The sequence below is a fragment of the Saccharomyces mikatae genome (assembly GCF_947241705.1).
Source record: "Saccharomyces mikatae IFO 1815 strain IFO1815 genome assembly, chromosome: 13".
Classification (NCBI taxonomy): Eukaryota; Fungi; Ascomycota; class Saccharomycetes; order Saccharomycetales; family Saccharomycetaceae; genus Saccharomyces; species Saccharomyces mikatae.
In genome coordinates this window covers 825,729-849,439 of record NC_079268.1, presented here as the reverse complement: position 1 = coordinate 849,439, position 23,711 = coordinate 825,729, and the positions used below count along the sequence as shown (strand labels likewise).

The 23,711-nt window shown below is 36.8% G+C and overlaps 10 protein-coding genes and 1 non-coding gene across 11 annotated transcripts; 6 read left to right on the top strand and 5 right to left on the bottom strand.

Moving 5' to 3' along the window:
• Window positions 1-251: 251 nt before the first annotated feature.
• HSH155 (U2 snRNP complex subunit HSH155) lies at window positions 252-3,167 on the bottom strand (the record flags this gene model as incomplete). Its single annotated transcript, XM_056225014.1, has 1 exon — window positions 252-3,167. The coding sequence occupies one exon, from the start codon at window positions 3,165-3,167 to the stop codon at window positions 252-254; it is 2,916 nt and encodes a 971-aa protein (XP_056078875.1).
• Window positions 3,168-3,378: 211 nt separating this feature from the next.
• DSS1 (exoribonuclease II) lies at window positions 3,379-6,288 on the top strand (the record flags this gene model as incomplete). The annotated part of the gene is made up of 1 exon (XM_056225013.1): window positions 3,379-6,288. The coding sequence occupies one exon, from the start codon at window positions 3,379-3,381 to the stop codon at window positions 6,286-6,288; it is 2,910 nt and encodes a 969-aa protein (XP_056078874.1).
• Window positions 6,289-6,657: 369 nt separating this feature from the next.
• On the bottom strand, window positions 6,658-6,918 carry MRPL33 (mitochondrial 54S ribosomal protein uL30m; the record flags this gene model as incomplete). The annotated part of the gene is made up of 1 exon (XM_056225012.1): window positions 6,658-6,918. The coding sequence occupies one exon, from the start codon at window positions 6,916-6,918 to the stop codon at window positions 6,658-6,660; it is 261 nt and encodes an 86-aa protein (XP_056078873.1).
• Window positions 6,919-7,179: 261 nt separating this feature from the next.
• Window positions 7,180-8,727, top strand: NGL2 (RNA exonuclease; the record flags this gene model as incomplete). The annotated part of the gene is made up of 1 exon (XM_056225011.1): window positions 7,180-8,727. One exon carries the CDS (start codon window positions 7,180-7,182, stop codon window positions 8,725-8,727), a length of 1,548 nt encoding a protein of 515 aa, XP_056078872.1.
• A 142-nt stretch (window positions 8,728-8,869) lies between these two features.
• Window positions 8,870-10,678, bottom strand: YKU70 (ATP-dependent DNA helicase YKU70; the record flags this gene model as incomplete). Its single annotated transcript, XM_056225010.1, has 1 exon — window positions 8,870-10,678. The coding sequence occupies one exon, from the start codon at window positions 10,676-10,678 to the stop codon at window positions 8,870-8,872; it is 1,809 nt and encodes a 602-aa protein (XP_056078871.1).
• A 163-nt stretch (window positions 10,679-10,841) lies between these two features.
• Smki_13.trna20Y lies at window positions 10,842-10,930 on the bottom strand. Its single transcript is given in 2 exon segments — window positions 10,842-10,877; window positions 10,892-10,930. It is a non-coding gene; the product is annotated as a tRNA-Tyr (tRNA).
• Window positions 10,931-11,616: 686 nt separating this feature from the next.
• On the top strand, window positions 11,617-13,101 carry RIT1 (tRNA A64-2'-O-ribosylphosphate transferase; the record flags this gene model as incomplete). The annotated part of the gene is made up of 1 exon (XM_056225009.1): window positions 11,617-13,101. One exon carries the CDS (start codon window positions 11,617-11,619, stop codon window positions 13,099-13,101), a length of 1,485 nt encoding a protein of 494 aa, XP_056078870.1.
• Window positions 13,102-13,331: 230 nt separating this feature from the next.
• AEP2 (Aep2p) lies at window positions 13,332-15,062 on the top strand (the record flags this gene model as incomplete). Its single annotated transcript, XM_056225007.1, has 1 exon — window positions 13,332-15,062. One exon carries the CDS (start codon window positions 13,332-13,334, stop codon window positions 15,060-15,062), a length of 1,731 nt encoding a protein of 576 aa, XP_056078869.1.
• A 109-nt stretch (window positions 15,063-15,171) lies between these two features.
• Window positions 15,172-16,080, bottom strand: GPI12 (N-acetylglucosaminylphosphatidylinositol deacetylase; the record flags this gene model as incomplete). The annotated part of the gene is made up of 1 exon (XM_056225006.1): window positions 15,172-16,080. One exon carries the CDS (start codon window positions 16,078-16,080, stop codon window positions 15,172-15,174), a length of 909 nt encoding a protein of 302 aa, XP_056078868.1.
• A 1,020-nt stretch (window positions 16,081-17,100) lies between these two features.
• Window positions 17,101-21,402, top strand: CAT8 (DNA-binding transcription factor CAT8; the record flags this gene model as incomplete). Its single annotated transcript, XM_056225005.1, has 1 exon — window positions 17,101-21,402. The coding sequence occupies one exon, from the start codon at window positions 17,101-17,103 to the stop codon at window positions 21,400-21,402; it is 4,302 nt and encodes a 1,433-aa protein (XP_056078867.1).
• A 677-nt stretch (window positions 21,403-22,079) lies between these two features.
• ATR2 (Atr2p) lies at window positions 22,080-23,711 on the top strand (the record flags this gene model as incomplete). The annotated part of the gene is made up of 1 exon (XM_056225004.1): window positions 22,080-23,711. One exon carries the CDS (start codon window positions 22,080-22,082, stop codon window positions 23,709-23,711), a length of 1,632 nt encoding a protein of 543 aa, XP_056078866.1.

The window sequence follows — 23,711 nt, the reverse complement described above, 5'->3', positions numbered from 1 at the left end:
CCTCTTTGCAATATGCGTTAGTGAAATTAACCTTGACCCATCGTTTCCGTTATTGTCTGTATTTGACATTTTTTCCTTCCTTTGGTTTTTAAGCACTGAGTATTTCGATTTTCTGCTGCCCTATTTTTCTACAATGGTAAAACCTGTTTATATTTCAAAAAGAAATAGTTTCTGGAGCGTAATAACTTAGTAGATACGTCAAATAAAATACTCTTACAAAGAGGAGCTATCTATATACTCTATATTATTAGTCACAAAACCAAATCTAGCTCTTCTACATACTCTTCATCGTTTTGCGGGGTTACGGGATAAAAAGGTACCATGGAGTCTTGATACATTACGTATAGGTTGTTATACACCCTCCAAAATGCCTTCCTTACGTTCTTTGCTGGATGAAATAATCCTGCCCATATATAGTTCATGAACATGCCGGGACCGACCGCTTGACTTAATGCTTCTAGACCCTCCAGAATACGCATAATGGCATGTGGTGAAGTTTCAAAAATATTTGGGATCAAAAGATTTAGTAAATGGACGAACGCATCCTCGTGACCAGTACCTGAACAGTTTAGGGCCAAATGGCTTATTACATTTGACGCTGTCTGACGATGGACTAAATCTCTATCCGTGAGTGCATCTTCCAATAATGGTGTAATGAAGTATATGTAATCCTTCGACATGCTACCAATGTACTCGAACATAAATGACATGGCTTTAAGAACACCGTTTTGAACATTAGTCTCTGGTGTTGTGTACTCATTCATAATTACTGGCAGGACATTGTAGGGGCCACACACTTTAGCAACAATACCAATAGCAACAGCCGTGCATACACGTAATTGACGCTCTTGAACCTTCAAGTTGTTTAATAATGCAACGAGGACATCGTGAGGTCCAATTGCTTTCGCAATAAAACCAAATGTGGTATTCGCCGATCTTCTTATTTCTTTATTTGTACTTTTCAAAAGTTCTAATAGCTCAAAACAGATTCTCATCCATTCTTTTGGAGGGGCATAAGTGGGCGCTAACTTACCAATAAGCCCTACAAATTTAATAGTATTCACCTCGACTTTTCTGTGCTTGTTTCTTAAAATTGGAGTTAGGGTCGGTAAAATCTGGTTGATGGGAGGCTGAAGTTTATCCAAGTCCATGACACTCGAAATGCAGTACATAGCGTTGATTATGGAACCCAATACCTCCGGGTACACTTCACCTAAGGATTCGTACAAAATAATGTTCAACTTATTCAACATTTCAAATTCATGACAGTTTTTGATGACCGGTATTAATATGGCACATAGATCTGCTGCGTGTTGACGAGTTAAAGGAGTTTTATGTTTCAGATGATTTAATATTGTACTCACAATAGGTGCTAAAAATGGCTTCATTCGATTGTTAAGTGAAACAGTAACCGCCCCAAAGCCTTTGAATATTATAGAATCGCCATTTGTTTGTTCCTGAAATGCTATCAAAAGTGCGTCGATAAGCCTCATTTCTAATCTTCCATCCATATCCGTAGTTCCTAGTAAATTCACTGTTTTAGTAACAGCATGGACTGCCATTGTTCTGAACGGTTCAGCTTCATCTCTCAAAGGTTTTAATAGTCTATCAATGGTATAGGAACAGCCTAATTTCTTTGCTAATACAACTGTTGTATACGTAACGACCTTGTTCAATGACCTGTCTAGAGCTACACGCCTGACCCAAAATTTATGAAAGAACTCCGGTGCAATTTCTTCCCTTAAAAACTTTGGCGTTATAGATTCAACCTCACTACACTTTTGTAGTACTAAAAGAATAGTCTTTTTCATTTCATCGTCAGGAGTATCGAATTCTCGTTTGATTATTCTCATTGCTTCTGTAGTGTAGTAACCAGCATACTCTGGATCCATTAATGGAATCATAGATCCAACAGCTTTCAAAAAAGAAGATAACACTTTGCCTCGATGGCTTCTTATACCCTTCCACAAGGGCTCTAGTATAACGTTGAAGACTTCGATACCATATGGATAAGAATTTTCGGCTAGCGTAGATAGAGTGTTTGCTGTAATAATCCGTACCGGAACGTGATCGTCCATTAGGCCGTCCTTGATACAACTCATTAGCCCAGTGAGATGATTTAGTACACCTATCCCTGAAACTATACCTATTTGCTTTACAATTTTTATACCCGTATGTCTTGCTTTCCATGATTTCCGCGAATGACATGCAGCGTTGATGAAAGGAAGTAACTGATTAACTCCAAGAGCTTTTGCCACGACGGCCATTGCTCTTGCAGTTATGTTCCTGATGTACTCATCCTCATTTTCAATATCAGGTCTCATGATTGTCAGCATTGTCGTTAGACCAGTAACAGTCGACAAATTTGTGATTATTTCATGGCCAGTTGAACGAACTATTGGATCTTCATCAATTAGCAACGGAGCGGTTACTACTAGTATTTTATGAGCGTAAGGTCTTGTTAAATCTCCTAGTTTGTAGAGAACTCGGTCTATGGTCTTAATCATTAAATGTCTTTCTTGGTCTTCCAGGGTCCTGTCTAATAAAATGGGTAACAATCGATTAAATATCATTTCTGGACCAAATGTTACAGCTCTCTCGGTTAAAAGTCGCATAGATGTCCTCCTGCTCACTGTATTCCCATTTTTTATTTTCAGAAGTAACGTCAAAAATGCTCTTTCTTTCTTTTCATCCTTACTTAACTCATCTAAAGGTTTTTTGGATATAATATCAGCAAAATATTTGTGGTCAGAAGGTTTAAAATATGCCAAATCGTGCATTCCTTCTACGTTATTCAAAAAATTATCAGAACTTTGTTTTGCCGTTATTTGAGATTCTTCAGGTGGTTCGTACCCTTTTACATCCCAACGAGATTTTCTTTTCCTTGGCACGACAGGGATTGGACTGTTTTGATCAGATGTAATAATCTTAGTATCAGCACTGGGTTCAAGCTCCATATCAAACCTTCGTTTGTGGTACGAATCTTCTCCATTTTGCACTGTCTTAGCTTCCATTTTTTCTTGTAGCACATCTTTTTCCTTGTCACCAATACGTATAGCCTCTTTCTGCAAGTTTTCCCTCAAATCTTGAGGAATAGAATACTGACCACCTAATCGGTGGCTGTTGTCGCCGCTATTAGCTTTCACAAAGTGTACTGGCTTGCTCATGACGATTGATCTTGATTTTTGTTCTTTTGGTGCATAAATAATTACAGATATAGTTTATTTCTAACTCATCGAGATTTCTGTTCGGGGAAACATCAATAAAAATCCGAATACGCTTAGATACTCGCAGCGACTCAAATATTAGCAATCGTATCTAATAAGGTTCCTAATTGGCTATACATATCTGTAAGCAAACATATAATACGGTTAGGTGATGGTAGCTAGGGGGAATGCACATATTCTTCTCATTGCAAGAAGTTTTCATTCTTGCGGCCCTTGCTTCAGAGTGACCACGAGAGGCAAACGACAGCAAAGTAAGAAGAGGCAGCAAGCAAAAGCACAGTTTGATTATACACAACTACTAGATAATGAACAAGTGATCGAAAGCGGAGCAAATGGTTCAGTTGGAACAGAGAAGGATATAGAATCGATAAATAAAGATTTTTTACAGCGAACAAAAGGATTGGAGCCTGATATTGAATTAAAACAACTCTCTCAGATCAAAGAGGAATTCTATCAACGTTATAAAGATAGATACATTAAACCCTCCGAAGCATGGTACACTAATACCTGGCGGTCTTTAACGAAACCAAAAATTTCCTTCCACAAGTTAATAAATTCAGATGTGCAACTAGATACAAAGTTAAAGGACTTAGACCCAATGGAATTTCAACCCGCTCAATTAATGGAAAACCCTCTGAACGTTGGTGATTTGGTTCTTTTGAAAGTCAAACCAAACGAATTAGCAATGTGTGTGAGTCTTCCCAGTAGTACTATGGATCCACGGTATACCTTTGTTGCTATTGACGGAACCATGTGTTTTGCAACAAAAAATCGAGTGTTATTGAGGATCCCTCATAAACTACCTGTTGGAGTCAATTCTTTAATACAACCCGAGGGTCATCACAAACATTTGCCTATCGGAACTTTAAAGAACATTTCTAACCAAACGAATATTTTGCCGATCGTGACAAGACAGTTAATAACTAGTAGGTATCCTGCACAAATCTCAAAATTAGCTTGGAAATGTTTGCCAATTACTACAAAAAAGCTGCAGCTTCTTCACAGATCATTACAAAATTATATGGGACCGTGGCAAATCCCTTTTTTCACCTTAGTCGGGTTGGTCCAGAAATTGGATTTGAATAAAGCTTTGGACGGTAAATATGGAATAGATTATTTAACAGATTTAGTGAATAATTATCACACTGCAGACAATGTGGCAATAAATTCGCCTACCTTTGTTTCCACGTACTGGGCTATTTTACAACAACAAGAATCTAATCTTTGGGGAGAAATACATCTGAACACAGCCCTGCTGTCACCTATATCGGTAACGATTGTCCCTTTAAAATCACAACATTTATACTACGCACAGGTAATAGAGAAACTAGAAGCTAATAGTTACAAGGAAGTTAATACGTTTGTGAAGCTGGTAAACGAAAGGAAGTATCGAGATATTTCAAATTTATATCCTTCTGTAATCCAACTGTTGAAAGATTTTGCGGCTGGTAACTTTCACAATAATGGGATTATAGTAACTCTGATCTCCAAAATATTTAGAAAGATAGTACGCTACAAGGATTATGATATTACAAGAGATGTATGTCAGGATTTGATCAATGAGATTGTACCAAATTCATTATCTAATCCATTACTACTGAATATGGATCTAGCATTGCCTTCTTCCTCGAAATTGATGGAATCGCAACAAAAACTATATTATTTAACTAATATAGAAGATTTACAAAGGGAGAACTCCGGTAATGATAGTGATAGATATGACTTTGGTGATCTTAGGGTTTTTTGTATAGATTCAGATACTGCACATGAGATTGATGATGGTGTTTCAGTAGAAAATCACGGTAAGGATGGAATGTACACTCTACATATTCATATTGCAGATCCAACATCTATGTTCCCAGAAAGTACTGCTATTGATTCTGTGGGTATTAGCACGGATATTCTGAATATTGCTTTCAAGAGGTCCTTTACCACCTATTTACCAGATGTAGTTGTTCCCATGCTTCCTCAAGCTATTTGTCATCTTTCTGACTTGGGAAAACATGGAAAAAGGACAAAAACAATATCCTTCTCTGTCGACGTAAAAGTTGGTTATCAAGGATGTGGGAAATCTCTTGAAATTATGTATGACAGTTTTAGAATCCGGAAAGGCTTTGTGTCGAATTTTCCCAAAGCAACTTACGATGATGTCGATAAGATTCTTAGTGCACCCGATAATGAATCATCTCCTGTGAAAGCAGATTTGGAAAGCTTATCCATGATTTCCAAATTATTGAGAGAGCAACGTATAAAGAAAAATAATGCTGTTATTTTTGGGGAAGGTTTCAACAAAGGTATGGTGACGTTAAACGCTAATGCAGAAGGTGAATTGACTGAGGTATCGTTTTCAAACCAAGAGGAAACACCGTCTACCGTCTTGGTCTCAGAAATGATGATCTTGGCCAATACCTTAACGGGTAGATATTTCGCAGAGAACAATATCGGTGGTGTGTTTAGATGTTATAAACAGCTACCGTTGGATCTGATAGCACAACAGCAATATGATTCTATGATAACAGGTACGAAAAAAGGACTCTTTCCAAAGTTGAGAGATATTGTTAAGCTTTCATCACTGTTGAATTCGAGTTTCTATACCGGTCGGCCCTTTAGGCACGAAATGATTGGGGCTAAGCAGTATTTGACTGTAACATCACCCCTTCGTCGCTTTCCAGACTTGATAAATCATCTACAGATTCATCGTCATTTGCAGAAAAAGCCGCTATGTTTTACACAAACTCAAATTGATAGTCTAATCTGGTCCATCCAATCTCGAGCAGATATATTGAAAAGGGCTAGTCGTGATTCATCAACATACTGGACATTAAATTATTTAAAGAAGCTAGCGAAGTCAGATCCAGGAAGGACATATGATGTAATGATAACATCAGTGCCACAAAACGGATTTGCTGGTTGCGTTTTTCCAAGCTTGTCATTTGCTAGAGGAACATTGAAATTGCAACCAAAAGCTAAGTATTATCCAATGATTGGAGATATTGTGAAAGATTGTAAAATTTCCAAGATAGATTGTCTAGAGGGAATGTTAGAGCTGGAAAAGCTATAAAAAGGAACGTTTTTTCGAAGGTCGAAAAGTAATGGATAATGCATATTTTTTCCCTGTAAATATAATATACAGCATTGGATTTATCTTTTACTGACAATGAGTATAAGAAAATAAAAATTATATATATATATATAAATATAAATTATTGATAATTAAAGTTGAATATATTTCAAAGTACGCTTGTGGTGCGCTAAGTCTGAGTTCGTTTCTCAGTATTCAGTTGCAGTTAACGTATTGATTTCTTTATAGTTTAATTTGCATAAATACTAACGAGATTTTTGCCTATAAAGAAAAGAAAAACACTATATACATATGTAAGTCAGGAATATCGAGAAGAAGGTGAATCCAATTGCTTCACTTCTCATTGCTTTAAACTGTGCTTCTCTTCTCTACTACGAACCCAGGGTTAGACATTCTCAGTACACGTTGCTGAGATGGTGTTAGTTCATGCTTTGTGACTTTTACTGTAACTAACTCTTTCACTTTAGCTAGGGAACCAGCTATGGCTGGGTTCACTCTTTTATAGACTATAGACCCTCTCTTACCTAAACCCAAGCTTTTCACAATGCTCTTCGTTGTGTGTGGTACGCCGATGAGTGATCTTTTTAGGGCGATCTTGTAAAATGCCATTCCTAATATCTGTTAATACCTTATACTGAGTGGTCCCTCAAGAGTAGTCCCAAGATCTAACTCTTTTATGATGACATACTCGATCCTTAATTAATAAAAACTCTTCGAGAGTTGTTTCGTGCAGAAAGATCTCTAGTCTGTCAAAAAAATGGCTGCATTGAATGGTTAAGAGTGCAAATGTAAGGAAATAATATCAATATTGCCGTAAGATGAGGATATAGTTACCTTGAAACTTCTTTACTGTGATTAGGGATATTAAATATGACACAGGAAAAAGAAATTAAAGTGGCTACTCCAGATGTTCCGTCTACTTCAAATATGCAAAATAATAAGCCTGTTAAAGATATAAGACATCCAACTGGCGATGGTTCGATACCTCAAACTAAAAAGAAGGGCAAGAAAGGTAAGAAATCGAAACCCATAGTGACACCAGAACATATTGCCAAGATTCGGGCCGAAAGAGATGCGATGAGAAAGGCTAAGAGAGATGCGATGTTGGCTCAAGGCGTTGATCCGGATTGTCCGCCAGAGTTACATTTTATCAAGAGACCTTTCCTAGTTCTACACGAGAAAGAACCAGTAACTGGTTTTAGATTCAAGCTGATGACCTATAACTGCTTAGCACAAGCCCTGATTCGTAGAAAGCTTTTCCCAGATAGTGGTGACGCTTTAAAATGGTACAGGCGTTCTAGGGTTCTATTAAATGAGTTTAAGTATTATAAAGCCGATGTCATTTGTTTGCAAGAGATTGATCACATTCAATTTCAAAGTTTTTGGAAAGACGAGTTTAATAAACTGGGATACGATGGACAATATTATAGGAATTCCACAAAAAACCATGGCGTTGCCATCATGTGGAGAAGAGAAATGTTTCAGCAGGTCGACAAGATGCTAATTGACTATGATAAAGAAACCTCAGAAAATATTTCCACGAGAACAACAACAAACAATGTTGGTTTGGTTTTAGCTTTGAAGTTTTCTGAGAAAGTTTTATCGAACCTGAGTAAATCATCGTCTAAAAAATGCGGTATTTTGATTGGTACTACACATCTCTTCTGGCATCCATTTGGTACTTATGAAAGAACAAGACAATGCTATGTCGTTTTGAAGAAAATGAAGGAATTCATGCACCGTGTAAACGTTTTACAAAACGAAAATGATGGCGATTTATCTCACTGGTTTCCATTTTTCTGTGGCGACTTCAACTCTCAGCCTTTCGATACGCCATATCTGTCGATGACATCCAAGCCGGTGCACTACAAAAACAGAGCAAAGACTGTTATTGAGTGCAGTACTTCATTTAAGTTTTCCAAAGCTCGTGATGGTGATGAAAGTGCAGATGACGAAGAAGGTGGGAATATTGAAAAATACGGCAAGGACCAACCTGAAAGTCCTGTTCCTGAGAATTATCATGCCAACGAAGAACAAATAGAACTGGTAGATAAAATGGCACAACTTCATAATTCATTGGATATGAGAGCAATTTCACTATATTCTGTTGGGTACAGAAATGTTCATCCAGAGAATGCAGGCCTTGACAATGATAGAGGCGAACCTGAAATTTCTAATTGGGCAAACACATGGCGCGGGTTATTGGACTATCTATTTTATGTTAAGAAATGGGACCTACGAAGTAACTGTCAGGAAGTAGAAAACCTCGGCGATTTTGAAAAAGTAAACGAGATGAAATGCAGAGGTTTTCTAAGAATGCCGCCCGGCAAGGAGATGACAAAACATGGACAACCACATGTTGGAGAATACGCAAGTGATCATTTGTCTATGGTGTGTGATTTGGAGTTGGAGCTATAGATTACTGGTACCCATAAAGTATTTACTCTTAGTTAGATAATATAATCTTGGACCCAACAAAAAGGCAATAATAATAATTGTAATGCCAATTTCTCAAACAGTATATTTTATTTAACGGAATGTAGGATAATAATAGTTGTCCTTAAATATTGAACTTCGGTTTTTTATCAAGGGACTTCTTTTCTTTTTTGACTGAGATATCATCAACGTTGAATTTTTTGTAAAACATATTCCAAATTTTCACGTATTTATTTAGCCTTTGAATCGCCGGATCTTCAGATTTTTCAGACTCTAGAATTTTATTTCGTATATGGTATAATTTCCTTAAGGAATCGTCCTCGTGTACAATTCTATCCATTTTAGTATCTGATGTCTCGTTTTCTTCAAAAGCAGTTTCGGTTTGTAACAGGTAATCGTGTAAAACTTTGTAATGTTTTTGTAATAATGGGTTTTTGAAATCAGATGGGTTATATCCGTCTCTCAGATTAAAATATCCTATTATACTTTGCGTTACTTTTTTCATATTGTCATAATCTATTTCGTGATCAGAACCATCATCATAGGATAGCAAACTAGGGAATTTTCTAATTTCGTCCAAGAATGGAACTCTGTAGAGATAAAATCCTTCATTATATTCTTTAATATTTGAAGGTGATAATACAAAAAGTGAAGGATGAGAATTTGATTTAAGTTTTCCCCATAATATGGCAATTTTGTCCTTTTTTCTCAAAATTTTTAATAAAGAAGTCAAAGCTCTTATCGAGCCTTCATACTTTTCCTCATCAGGCACAATGAATGAGCTTTTCTCTATGTTGTTGAAGTAGTGCATTGATATGCTTGATGAGCGGAATCCAGTGATTTTTAAAAACGCATCTTTTCGAGTATAAGCCTCCATAACAATCTGATCCTGATGCTCAGATAAATTGATGTCGAGATCGCCATACGGATAAACTTTAACTGTATTATCTGTAACATCTTCTCCTGACATGAAATTCAAAAACTTTCTTTTTGAATATGCTTCTTGTCTAATATCTTCATGCTCATAAACAAGTTTATATCGAACTCCAGCTTTTTCATGGCTATACATGGTATAACCTTTGATTCCAATAATAAAATCTGTTTTCTCATCAAATATCAATTGGCATTGAAACATTATTCTTTTTACTTCCCTTTTCCTTAGAATCCGGGATTTGATATATTTGGCATCTATGGGCTTTGTGTTTGGACCATCAAATTCAGAATTTAAACCTATAGTCTTATTTTTATGGGAACCTAACTGTAAAATGTCCGAATAGAACTCATTATCAAATGAATTATTAACATACCCAATGAAAAAAGTTGTAAAGTTTATTTTATTGTCAAATAAATCAACTGTAAGCCTCCTTAACCTTGCTCTATCGTCCGCATTTTGTGCTTCTTGTGGTTTATCATTATCGGTGAATAGGAATACTCTCTTGTTGTTTAATTGCTTTTGGCCCGAGCTGTCTTGCAAAAAAGTGTCAAGTATGAACGTGAATAGAGAAGCTAAAGGCATTTGCTTTTGATTCTCAGTTTTTTGGAAGTTAAAATATTCATACAGAGTCACTCTTTCCGACGATAAATCTTCCAATAAATCATTTAATTTCTTCATAAACCTAACATTAATATCCCTTAATGGAAACAGTTCATATATTCCTTCCTTGGCATCATCTCTATAGCAATAATAAAAATAGCAACCAATAGCTGTTCCAGGTCTTGTAATGACCAACTGGGACATCAATTCATTTAAAGACTCTAGAATTTCCAGTAAAGGCGATTTATAATCTAGTTCAGATGACTCTTTGAACATGGTTTCTGATAGCTCAACGCAAAACAAGATTCCTTCGTGCATATCAAACTTTCTATAACCTGGTTCATCCATTTCATTATTAAAGTCATCAGTGCTGCCAAAGGCGTTATTGATTGATTGCATTATATCTGTTGCTGCAATCTATTTTTTTTTGATTGGTAGTAGAAAAAAGCTTTGCTTTTCTAAACTCTTATTGAAAGTACAGGGTATGACTTTTCATTACAACCTTGGCTAAATCTAAATGAATCCCTAATAAATTAACAATAATTATGAAAAAATAAAAAATTCTCCCGGGGGCGAGTCGAACGCCCGATCTCAAGATTTCGTGGTAATAAATTACAGTCTTGCGCCTTAAACCAACTTGGCTACCGAGAGTACACTGACTGGTCTAAGCATTTTTCTAGTACACTATGTTACATTAATAGTAACAGTTATCTCGCGGATAAAATGCCAGAAAATAATCACACCTGAAACGAACATAGACAATGAGAGATTGGTGAATTTTGAGATGATTGTTGGGATTCCATTGTTGATAAAGGCAATAATATTAGGTATGTAGATATACTAGAAGTTCTCCTCGAGGATATAGGAATCCAATAAATGGAACTCGTAATTCTACATAATTCTGTATATGCTTTTATTGTCATTTTATATGTTGTCAGTCATTATCCTATTACATTATCAATCCTTGCATTTCAGCTTCCTCTAACTTTGATGACAGCTTCTCATAACTTATGTCATCTTCTAACACAGTATGTTATAATATACGAGTAGTGCGAATAGTAGTCGATAAACGATATATGATTCTTCTTCCAACATAATAATATACTAGAAACATGGTCACTAGTTAATAGACGATGGTTGAACCTCGTTTCAGTATGTTTATGTGTGTCTATGTGTATGGACGTCGGTATGTGCACGTGTCTGCCTAGTTGTGATAGGCTCTTATTCATACATTGACAAGTGAAAAAAATTGCATAAATGAAATTTTGAGCTCGTGATGAATTTTATTGGGGCCATTGAATAGTTATAACTTTGGAGAACAGATCTGTGAAGTCACGATGGATGAAGAAATTTGTCTATCGCTAACCAAGATAAATAGAGATGTTAGAAAGGAAAATAAATCCGTCAGAAATCGACTTCAGAGTATCCTTTTAGACAATAAATTTTTACAAGATCGAGTTATTCCTGTATTTCCCTATTTTCCACTGGTGCCCAATGAAAGATGTGGGATATGGTATTGCAAGCCATCAACTTATAAGCAGACCAGTTACTTCAAAAGCACAGATGGCCACGTCAATCAATGGGACTTTAGCACCCGAAGATTGAACTTCCATTTGTTAGAGACTATTAGAGATAATAAAGGTATTATAATCGTCGATAGTACAAGAAGAGGTAAAAAAATACCGGATGCTCTAAGTAAAACTGTTCCCATTTGGTGTGCGGTATTGAATACGATTATGCTTCAAGAAACAGAAGAAAACTTCGACATTGATAAAGCGTTATACCTTCCGCCTGAGACGGTACCCAAATCAGAGTACGACATGATCAAGAGAAAAATACCTGAGTTAGTTACCAAACTACGAAAGTTAAATATTATAGATTCTAAGAAATTAAATGAACTGTTTATGGGCAAAATATTGCGACCCATATGGGTTCATCCCGGCTCGTCATTACTAAACCATTCTGTTGATTATTTTACGGGCGAAATACAGCAGCATGAAACTTGGGAAACCCCTGAAGACCAAAACATTATACCTATTATTTTGTGCACAGTGAGTTACCAAGCACAAGATGGTATGGATAAACGGTATGGCTTTACCTATGTGCAGGGTGCAGCCGACGACCATGAGCTCTGGTCTTTTGGTTTAGATTCAAAGATGTTTTGGGCTCACGTAGAATTTTTATGTGACAAAAATAACTCAGACGATCAGTTGCATGACTATATCACGGATTTAGTTGCTAAAAAGCTAAAAAGTCAAATGTATATTCAAGATAAAGGTGGCTTGGATGAAATTTTTGGGAAAGTTGATAAAATCACGGATGAAATATCCCTGGGAAAAGTAGTTCAAGGCTTATTCATCAATGAAAAATTGAAAGAAGAATTAAAATCAGAGTACGGTAAAGTTCTAATTTTAAGTGATTCTGTAACTGTTGCCGAAGATGCAGGTGTTGTAGAAGCAACCAAATCAAATCCCTTTATTACAGTTTATAAATTGCAAAGTGGAGACAAGAAAAGTTCAAAGGCTTTACGATCTATTTTACCGAAGATTCACGAAGAAGTTGAATTGGCGTTCGCAAATCGAGCAGAAGAAATGAGGCCCATGCTTGTATGTTGCAATACGGGGACAGATATGTCAATTGGTGTGATTTTGAGTATCCTTTGTACCAAGTATACCGAAGAATGGATGCTCACTCAGGAGTTACCGGAAGTTAATAAGATTATAATAAGAAAACACTTGACAAAATTGATTTCTCACTTGCACGGTCGTAATGTTAATCCGTCAAGAGCAACACTGAACAGTGTCAATAGTTTTTTAATGTAGTGAGGTAGGTAGCGTTACGGATATATACTTGCGATGCTACTACATAGTTTCGATATCAAATAGCATCTGTTTTTTGCTAGAGAAAGAGCGGGTTACTGTTCATTCTCAATAGAAAAGGAAAACATTGAAAAAGAACCTTTTAATATTGACCTTTGTAAAAAGTTCAAAATCAAGAGAAAAGTATTAAAGCTCCTCCTTGTCACCAGTTAGCTGCCTAGGTTTATGATTAAATGTGGATGAATAAACTGACTAAATGTCCATCCTGCAGTATTTTGGGGCTTTATATGAAAAGGTTTTGCACAGAATCGTTTAAATCGTTACAAGAAATCGACGTACTGCCGAATAGAGCGATATTTCATTATACCCACTCCCGAAGAACGTGTGTAACCATAAATGACACTTCAACCCGAAAATCTTTCTCAACTCACAGTATGTGTGCAACTGGTCATTTAAATAATGGAAACACTCCTAGAGATTATGACAAATTTGAGTTAAAGGGAATACCCATAGATGTGTACACTTTAAGACGAATTATAAGTTCTAGCGGATCGACTGAACTAGACTTTTCCAAAGGTATTAGTTACCTATTCACGAAGACCGTAGACTCTGGACCTAGGAACTCTTTGTCTTTAGCAGAGCTATCTTTTCTTCTGAATAAACTATATTCACTACGGTTCCAAATCAGGGGAATTTGTAGAGACATAAAGGTCAAGTATTCAGAATTCTGGTTTAAAATATTTTCATTGTATGCAGAGAAAGTTGATGCCAAAAGGAATCATATTAATTTGCGAAATACAACATTAGATGCATGCGAAATTTTTGATATAAATCTTTTGATCAGAAATTTTATAGAGCTTGGTCAATTAGGTAAAGCTCAAAAAATTTTAACTTTTATTATTGACAGAAACCCAGATATATTACTCTCCCCAAATAATGCAGATATAGGCACAATGGTTCACTTCTTGAAATTGCGTTGCGGTGCATTGGCAGCTTATTGGAAGATACCAGATAACAGCGGACAAGATCAAAAGCAACTACGGAAGATTGTTCGACTAGGGGCGAAAAATACATCAATTCGTCTCTCTTCTACCTATAAGGTCATGGATCATCAAACGTTGTTGAAGATTGCTGATCTTGTATTACATGAGAAAAGGTTCTTAAATTCTGAGGATTTGCTATCCACCTTAATTCAGTCATTTGGACACTTAGGGCAAACACAAATATTGGAAAGGTGTATTGAACATATATGGCATATAACAACGCAAGAGTTTCCTAGCCACGTGGCAATTAAGCCTCGAGGATGCTATCCAAGTTCAAAGATTCTTATTTCAATTTTGGTGTCATTCCACTACAATGACAACGATCTTCACAGAGGTCTGAGTATTTTAGATTCGTTCATAAAACATTATCCGGAAGTGAAGTTAGATGCGCTGTTTTGGAGAAGACTGTTTCAGTTGAGCAATTTTGCTTGGACACCAGCAAAGGACAAGAAAGCTACATCTGTCATTAGATGTTGGCATTTGATGAAGCAGTGGCATGTATCTAAAGGACTAAGCCTTTCAGTTGATTATGAGACGCTGAGACAACTGTATGATATTATGAAGAAAACGGGTAATTTTCCTCTTGGAATTGATGTTTTGAAGAGTTTCAAATCAGGAATTGAAAGATTGAGGGAAACTAATTCCGATAAACTTAATATTGTTCTTATCAAATACCAGAAATATATCATTAAGCAGCTTGTAGATAGAGGTAGGATTTCAGCAGTAAGGGAATTTATTAACGATTTTGGTTTTGATAGAACAATAACCAAGAATTTGAATATTTTTTGTACAAATCGTTTGCTTTTAAGGAGTAAGAAAAATAAATCAAAAATTGAGAACAAAAAGGAGAGGAATAAATTGGAACCGAGTGGTTTTGATGACGATGAAGACGATGGTATGATTATAGGTAGCCTGTGGTGAAAAAGTGTAACAAAATTTAGCATGTTCTTTTTCTCTATATATATATTCTTATTCTATAGGATGTAAATAATATTGGGACTTTGTTTTCTATGTGCCCAAAATGTAGTGTTTAATATATATAAACGTCAAATTCATTCACGAAAACAAATCTTGATAGAATCCACCATCCGTATCTAAACCACACAACTTGGGATTTGTGAGCATTTAGCATAGCAGCAAAGGCCAGTATGTACTGCGCATGCGTGTTCATTAATAGAAGGCTATTTTTTTCGGCCACTACGTCAGACGGAAGCGCCTGGGTGGTTTTACGGAATGGGGAAATCAAACCGTAAAGCATTCTCAATATTTCCCAAATAAAAGAGTTGTACTTTAAAACAATATTGTTTTTGTAGCTTCTCAGGTATAATGCCGTAATAAGAGGGGTTTTCACCTCTTTCCTGACGTTTGAACGAGTATAATCTGCGATCAATTTCCTAACAGCGGTATGGCAGCTTTTATGATTGATATGGCCTGATACACCGTAAGAATCAAACGTAACGATAATCTGGTTCAGCTCATTATTGTTGATCCCTATCGTTTGTGAGAGGGTAGAGGTGATGGAATCGATGTCCCAGACTTCATTCATACCATCCTGGAAGTCCATAACTTGTACCGAGACGGCTCTTTCATTATGTAATAATAAAGCGGCTGAGTCATTTAACTCTCTTACCCTGGTTTGGCCAAGGCCTTCGGCATTGCCCTTTGACAAGCAGATTATGTTGAATGGGACGGTATTTGGAAAGTACGAATGTAGTTGAGAGATCATGGGTGAGAAAAACATTACCTCGTCATCAGGGTGCGCTATGATTAAATTTATTTGATAGTCGCTGTATTTATTAGGGAAAACATGCTGCAATGACTCATTGTTTCGGGAGATAATTTTGGGTGTAAAATAAATATATAGTATAGTCAATACTATGGATAGTTTGGTAATTTTGTAAAGCAGCTTTGAGAAATTAACCCTTACACGCCTTGGCATCTTCATCTAATATTTCTGCACGCTCGAAGAAGACCGTACTCTATAGCACTGTTATTACTTATATATGCTAACCAACAAGAAATGCAGTTTGATCCTTTAAATGAATGGGCAACATCGACTTTTGTTCATCTATGACGATAATAGAGGTTCAAACCCTTCTAGAAGGAGTATCTCCTAATATGAAAAGGGCCAAGCAAGAAACTGGAATTTAGGAGAGCATACCACGTTACCCGGAGACTGATATTCTTTATATACACACCTCAACTTCTGGCACATACCCACATATAAGCCTAAGGAAACTGCACATTATTCAAGGGTAAAATGATGCTGCCAAAATAACATTACTGTTTGTTTGTACCAGACTTGCTATCATTATGTAATTGCGACCTCATAGCTTACCCTTTCGGGGCACTTCGGCTGTGCTAGAAAGTGCGGGGCATTCCGTTTTATTGAGAATTTGGTAGTACAGTTATTCGGATCTTATTCTTTTGTTTTCTTTGGTTCCATTAGTGTTTGTTTGCGGAACAACAAAGATGGCGTCAAAGAGAGGGTGTGTCTGTGTGCGTGCGTGTGTTAGTAATAGAGGAAGAGAAGCTAGAACAATCAAGTGTTTGAAGTAATGAACCTCATAAAAGGATATTTCCTCAATTCGATCCAATTTTGAGACAGTTACTTCTATTTGGGATTCTCTCTTGTTGATACAATTCAGTCTACTGTGCTAACAAGCACTTTTGCCGCCGAGGTTTCTAGCGAATATTTCGTATGTAGCGATATTCATGGTATGCATGGAGTGGCGGGGCTGACATTTGCGGGGACGAGAGTATGATTGGTCAGTGACACTTAAAAAAGAAAACCACCTTAAAAACAGTATCATTTGTCAAACTCCCCTTTATAGTCGTGAGACAAAAAAACACCGAAGATTTGATGATAATTCATCAAGATATTGACCTATTTACAAGCATTTTTACACAATTTTTTAGAGCAAATACATCAGTTAAATAAAGCACAGGTTACAATATTATGGCAAATAACAATTCTGATCGGCAAGGCTTGGAACCCAGAGTCATTAGAACTCTTGGTTCGCAGGCGCTCAGCGGCCCTAATATTTCTAACAGAACTCTAAGTTCAGAAGCAAACTCCCACTCTTCTGAAAATACAAAAGACGCAATGATCAAGACCACCTCCCCGACGCCTTTATCTACACCTATTTATAGGATAGCACAAGCCTGTGATAGGTGCAGATCTAAGAAAACAAGATGCGATGGCAAAAGGCCACAGTGTTCGCAATGTGCTGCGGTTGGATTTGAATGTAGAATAAGCGACAAACTGCTAAGGAAAGCGTATCCGAAAGGCTATACAGAGAGCCTGGAAGAAAGAGTACGTGAACTGGAGGCAGAAAATAAGCGTTTGTTAGCTTTGTGTGACATCAAAGAACAGCAAATTAGCCTTGTTTCACAATCGCGGCCACCAACGTCTATGGATAACACCGCTAATGGCAGTTTTAAGCAGGAGCTAAAAGACGCACCATTGAATTTATCTTCCACAAATATATATTTATTAAATCAAACTGTTAATAAGCAGCTGCAAAATGGAAAAATGGACAGTGATAATAGTAATACAGTAATGAATTCATTAGCAGCAGCACCTTTACCTCCACAAAAAGACCATGTGTGTGACGGTATTTCCTGTACAAATCATTTGCACGTTAAGCCTACTTCCACAAGTTTGAACGATCCGACCGCCATTTCGTTTGAACAAGATGAGGCACCGGGTCTTCCTGCAGTAAAGGCACTAAAATTAATGACGACTCATCAACGTAGCACTCAATTGGCGACTTTGGTTTCTTTATCCATTCCCAGGTCCACTGAAGAGATTCTGTTTATTCCCCAGCTTTTGACTAGAATAAGGCAAATATTTGGTTTCAACTCAAAACAATGTCTATATACGGTATCGTTATTATCTTCATTGAAGAATAGATTACCAGCTCCACGGCTTCTACCGCCTTCGACTTCAACCAAATTGAAGGAGAAGGGTGAAGATAAAATTCTCGATGATGATTCGGCGTTCTTTAAAAAGTTTCAAACCACAAACTTATCAGAGTTTGTTGATTTAAAGGGGTTTTTAGTTTCTTTGAAATTTGATATAGACTCATTCTCCAAGCAATCAGAAAATCTACCTAACGATCATGATAATGAGCTGCTTTCCCTCACTGAAATTAAAGAACTTTTACACTTGTTTTTCAAATTTTGGTCGAATCAAGTACCAATCCTTAACAATGACCATTTCTTGTTATACTTCAATAACTTTGTCGAAGTCGTGAAGGATTTGTCTTCAGCAAATTTGAAAACCAACGTCACTAATACAAGTATCGTCACTACCAATCATGAACTGTTTGCCCTGAAACTTTCAATGATGCTGCTGATGGGGCTATTAGTTAAGATAAAAATGGAGAAAATAAAGTATACTGTACCAAAGAACCCAAATTCTAAGTATGCCAGATTGATGGCATACTATCATCAGCTTTCCCTGATAATTCCGAAGAATCCTTATTTTTTGAATATGTCGACAACCTCACTACCATCCTTACAACTACTATCCTTGGCATCTTTTTATTATCTGAACGTGGGTGACATTTCCGCGATTTATGGAGTGAGAGGCCGTATTGTCTCTATGGCACAACAATTGAGACTTCACAGATGTCCTAGCGCCGTATTGAGTGTACACTCTAACCCAGTTTTACAAAAATTTGAACAAAGCGAGAGGAGGTTACTATTTTGGGCAATTTATTACGTTGACGTTTTTGCTTCTTTGCAACTAGGTGTTCCACGTCTACTCAAAGATTTCGATATTGAATGTGCATTACCGATCTCTGATGTTGAATATAAGGATCAATTATTTATGGAAAATAAAAAAACGAATAAAAAAGCTAAGAAGATTCAACTACAAGGCCAAGTGTCGAGCTTTTCACTTCAGATAATTAGGTTTGCCAAAATATTAGGCAACATTTTAGACTCGATATTTAAGAGAGGAATGATGGATGAAAGAATAACTTCTGAAGTAGCACTAGTACATGAAAACGCACTGGATAACTGGAGAAGTCAACTACCTAAAATGTATTACTTTCAAATAACTGTAAATGGAACCGTAAATTTAGACGAGATAAGAGTAAATGATTCGAAAAACATAGAAACAAGATTTGAAAAAAAAGACATCATACTATTTGAAAAGAAAATTCTATTACTTTTTTATTTCCTAGCCAAATCAATGATTCATTTACCGGTCATCGCGACGAAGCCTTTACCTAAAAACATTGATAATGGAACGAAAAAGAAACAATCGGTGTTTAGCAATGACTCTAAAGGCAGTAATGACCAGGACCACATGATAGTGGATGTTGATATGACATCTCCTGCTATAAGGACATCATCATCGTATATCATTTTACAACAAGCTACAAATGCGACGCTCATGATTTTCCAAACTATTAATTGGATGTATATACCATTGCCTTTGAATGTTTCAAGAACTTTGATCAGATTTTCTTTATTATGTGCCAGAGGTTCATTGGAATATACTAAAGGTGGTGCTTTGTTTTTGGATAATAAGAACCTTCTTCTTGATACCATTAAAGACATAGAAAATGATAGGCTTCTGGATTTGCCTGGAACTGCCTCTTGGCACACCCTGAAACTTTATGATATGACTATTAACCTGTTATTAAAAGCTCCTAACGTAAAGGTAGAAAGACTGGACAAATTTTTGGAAAAAAAATTGAATTATTATAACAGATTAATGGGATTACCGCTGGCCACCACTACGTCCATAAAACCAATTCTTGGCTCTCAATCGAAAGATAGTCCAGAAACTAGACCAAGAAAATCTATCGTGAAAAGAGAAAACCCAGAATATGAGTACCTTTATGGGAAGGATGACAATAAGAAGAATAATTCTGGTCCGGATCAGTCACCAATAGAAAATACCAGCAATGGTAGTAAAAGGTTGAAATACGAAACGGATACGAAACGGGGTGTCGACACTGGCAGTATATTTAAATCCCAGAATGCAGAGAATTTCCAGCATAATAATAAGAAAACCATGTCGACTAGTAATCTGTTTCCTTTCTCTTTTAGTAATACGGATCTTACTGCATTATTTACCCATCCTGAAGGAGCAAATGGCGCGAATAATAATAATAGCAATTTCAACGGGTGTGATAGATTTTCGACGGACGCTGCAGATGCCAATATAGAAAACCTTGGTTTCTTAAATGCGGCACCCTTTTTACAGGCTGGAAACTCCAAAACGGATCCAAATATGACTAATAATAAACCTATGCACATGGATGCACTGTTCAGTTTGCCTAGTAATTTAGATCTCATGAAAGATAATATGGGGTCTAAATCAGAACGGTTAGAGCCCGTCATTAAACAAAATACTGAAAGTTTGGCAAGTAGCAAATTACATGAGAAAAATAAAGACTCTATTATGGAAAATAATAATTTAGCTTTCAATAACAAGAGCAATTATAGCCTGACAAAGCTAATGAGATTACTAAACAACGATAATTCTTTCTCCAATATCAGTATCAATAACTTTCTCTACCAGAATGATCAAAGCTCTATTTCACGGGATCCAGGAGCTGATAACAAAACCGCTACAAATACCGGTTCAATTTTTAAACCACCGTCAACTGCTGGTCATAGGAGCCAAAGCAGCAGTATTGGAAACACAAATCATGGTGTGGACAACTGTGATTTTAACGACTTGGGGAATTTCAATAATTTCATGACGAATGTTAATTATTCTGGGGTAGACTATGACTACATTGTAGACGCATCTCTTGGATTAGCACCTTTATTAGTGGACACGCCGGACATTTCAAATACTAACACGACATCTACTACATCGAATCGGAGTAAAAACAGTATAATTTTGGACCCAACTTTCAATGATGATATGGATCAATCGCGCAGGAACGCCAAAGAAGTTTTGAACCCAACAGACTCAATTTTGAGCCAAGGAATATTGTCGTCAATGAGTACTAGAGCCACTAGTAATCAAAAATCCCTATCATCAGGTAATAATCCTAAAGGTGATGGCAGCTACTTAGAAAATCCACAGAGTACAAAAAGCGACAAGTTGGATATGCCTTCTACTTTGTTTCAAATGAGAAGGACTTCTTCAGGACCCTCAGCGTCCCACCGTGGTCCAAGGCGCCCTCAAAAAAGTCGATATAATACAGATCGGTCAAAAAGTTCCAGCGATGGAAGTTCCAACACCGATAATGTACCTGATTTGTTCCAATGGCAAAACGCCACCTGATCTTTTTTTATTATTAGTGTATGTAAGCCGAATACTTCAAGTATTCATATAAAAAATATTATTCTTAGGTGCGGTTCAATAATCTTAGTTGCAATAGCCTTCAGCCACCATATAAGTAGCAAGCTTATCTTCGGGAAGAAAAAAGGAGAAGAAGATAATAATCGCAAGTTCAAACCCTACATCCATTGGATGTTAATGTTTTTCTGATTTCCTAATCGAAGTACGTTTCAAATTAGGAAATTCTTCACCAGTTCCCATGGTTACTCACTGGAAGAACATCATATGACAGCGCGGAGACTGCAAGGAAAGGAAAACAAAGAAGTAAGGCGCGCATAAATAGTGTCGACAGTGCGACACCAAAAACGAGGTTCGTATATTCATTAAGAAAAAAACCTTGCTTTCCCTACAGAAATCTTCGTAGAACGCGTAAGTTTTTCCTATTTTTCCTCAGCAGTACAGTTCGGGAGATAACAATAGCATGATGAAACCTTGTTTATACTATTGCCATGGTTACAAGCCGAATTTTCTTTCTATTACAGCTTTTAAAGTAAGATATTCAGGGAGATTCAGCGTACATAAAAAAGGTATATAAGGCATGAAATAAGTATCTCAACTATGGTAAATTTCAACAAGCCAAATTGAGCGTTAGGAGATACAAGTCATCGATTCAATCACAGATGCTACCCATCTTTAAAAAGAAAATGAGCGTGCAGGGCACGGACTATCAGATACATGATAAAACGATAATGAAAGTGGACGACAAAGTAGTGATTTCCACAGAAGATGAAGAGGTGACAACAGTTACTTCTTCAAATGAATCAAATCAAGTGACCAATGACTCACCATGGCAAGACCCTATTTATTTCAGTTCCTTCGGGAAGGAACTCATGTTTATAGCTACATGCATGTTAGCACAATTACTAAATCAAGCAGGACAAACCCACGCTCTCTGCATTATGAACGTGCTTTCAAAATCTTTCAATTCAGAGTCGAACAATCAAGCATGGTTGATGGCATCTTTCCCATTGGCTGCTGGGTCTTTTATCCTTATCAGTGGGAGGTTAGGAGATATTTATGGGTTGAAGAAAATGTTGTTGATTGGATATGTCATCATAATCATATGGTCAATAATTTCCGGCCTTTCTAAATATTCTAATAGCGACGCGTTTTTCATTACGTGTCGTGCATTCCAAGGACTGGGAATTGCGTTCATTCTGCCAAATATTATGGGGCTTGTTGGTCACGTTTATAAAGTCGGTTCGTTGAGAAAGAACCTAGTAATTAGTGTTATTGGTGCATGCGCCCCAGCAGGTGGGATGTTTGGCGGGGTATTTGGAGGATTAATTGTCACTGAAGATCCTGAACAGTGGCCTTGGGTATTTTATGCCTTCAGTATTGCAACGTTTATCAGTTTATTGATGGCTTGGTATTCTATTCCCAACAATGTACCAACTAATGTTCATGGGCTTTCTATGGATTGGACTGGTTCCACTCTTGCCGTCCTCGGATTGATTCTTTTCAACTTTGTCTGGAATCAGGCACCAATAGCAGGGTGGGGTGAAGCTTATATTATCGTCCTTCTCATATTATCCGTGTTTTTCCTCATTGCGTTTTTTGTTTATGAGATCAAGTATGCTGAGGTTCCTCTTTTACCACATGCAGTAACCAAGAATCGTCATATGATTATGATTTTATTGGCCGTATTCTTAGGATGGGGGTCGTTCGGTATTTGGACATTTTATTATGTATCCTTTCAACTAAACTTGAGACATTATAGTCCTGTTTGGACTGGGGGTACGTATTTTGTTTTCGTTATTTTTGGTTCTATTGCGGCATTCTTTGTCGCCTTTTCTATAAAAAGATTAGGGCCAGCCATACTACTATGCTTTGCACTGATGGCATTTGATGCCGGTTCAATAATGTTCAGTGTATTGCCAGTGGAACAAAGCTATTGGAAGCTGAACTTTGCCATGCAAGCTATCTTATGCTTTGGGATGGATTTATCATTCCCAGCTTCATCGATTATATTGAGTGACGGACTTCCAATGCAATACCAAGGTATGGCAGGATCATTAGTAAACACAGTTATTAATTATTCGGCATCTCTCTGCTTAGGTATGGGAGTGACTGTTGAGCGCCAAATCAATAAGAGTGGCCAGAATTTGTTGAAAGGTTATCGAGCAGCTATTTATCTAGGCATCGGGTTAGCTTCTCTTGGTCTTTTGATTAGTGTCACTTACATGCTTGAAAACTTTTGGAATAAACACAAAGAGAGTGAAAAGAAAAGACTGGAAGCAGAAACTAGTTAA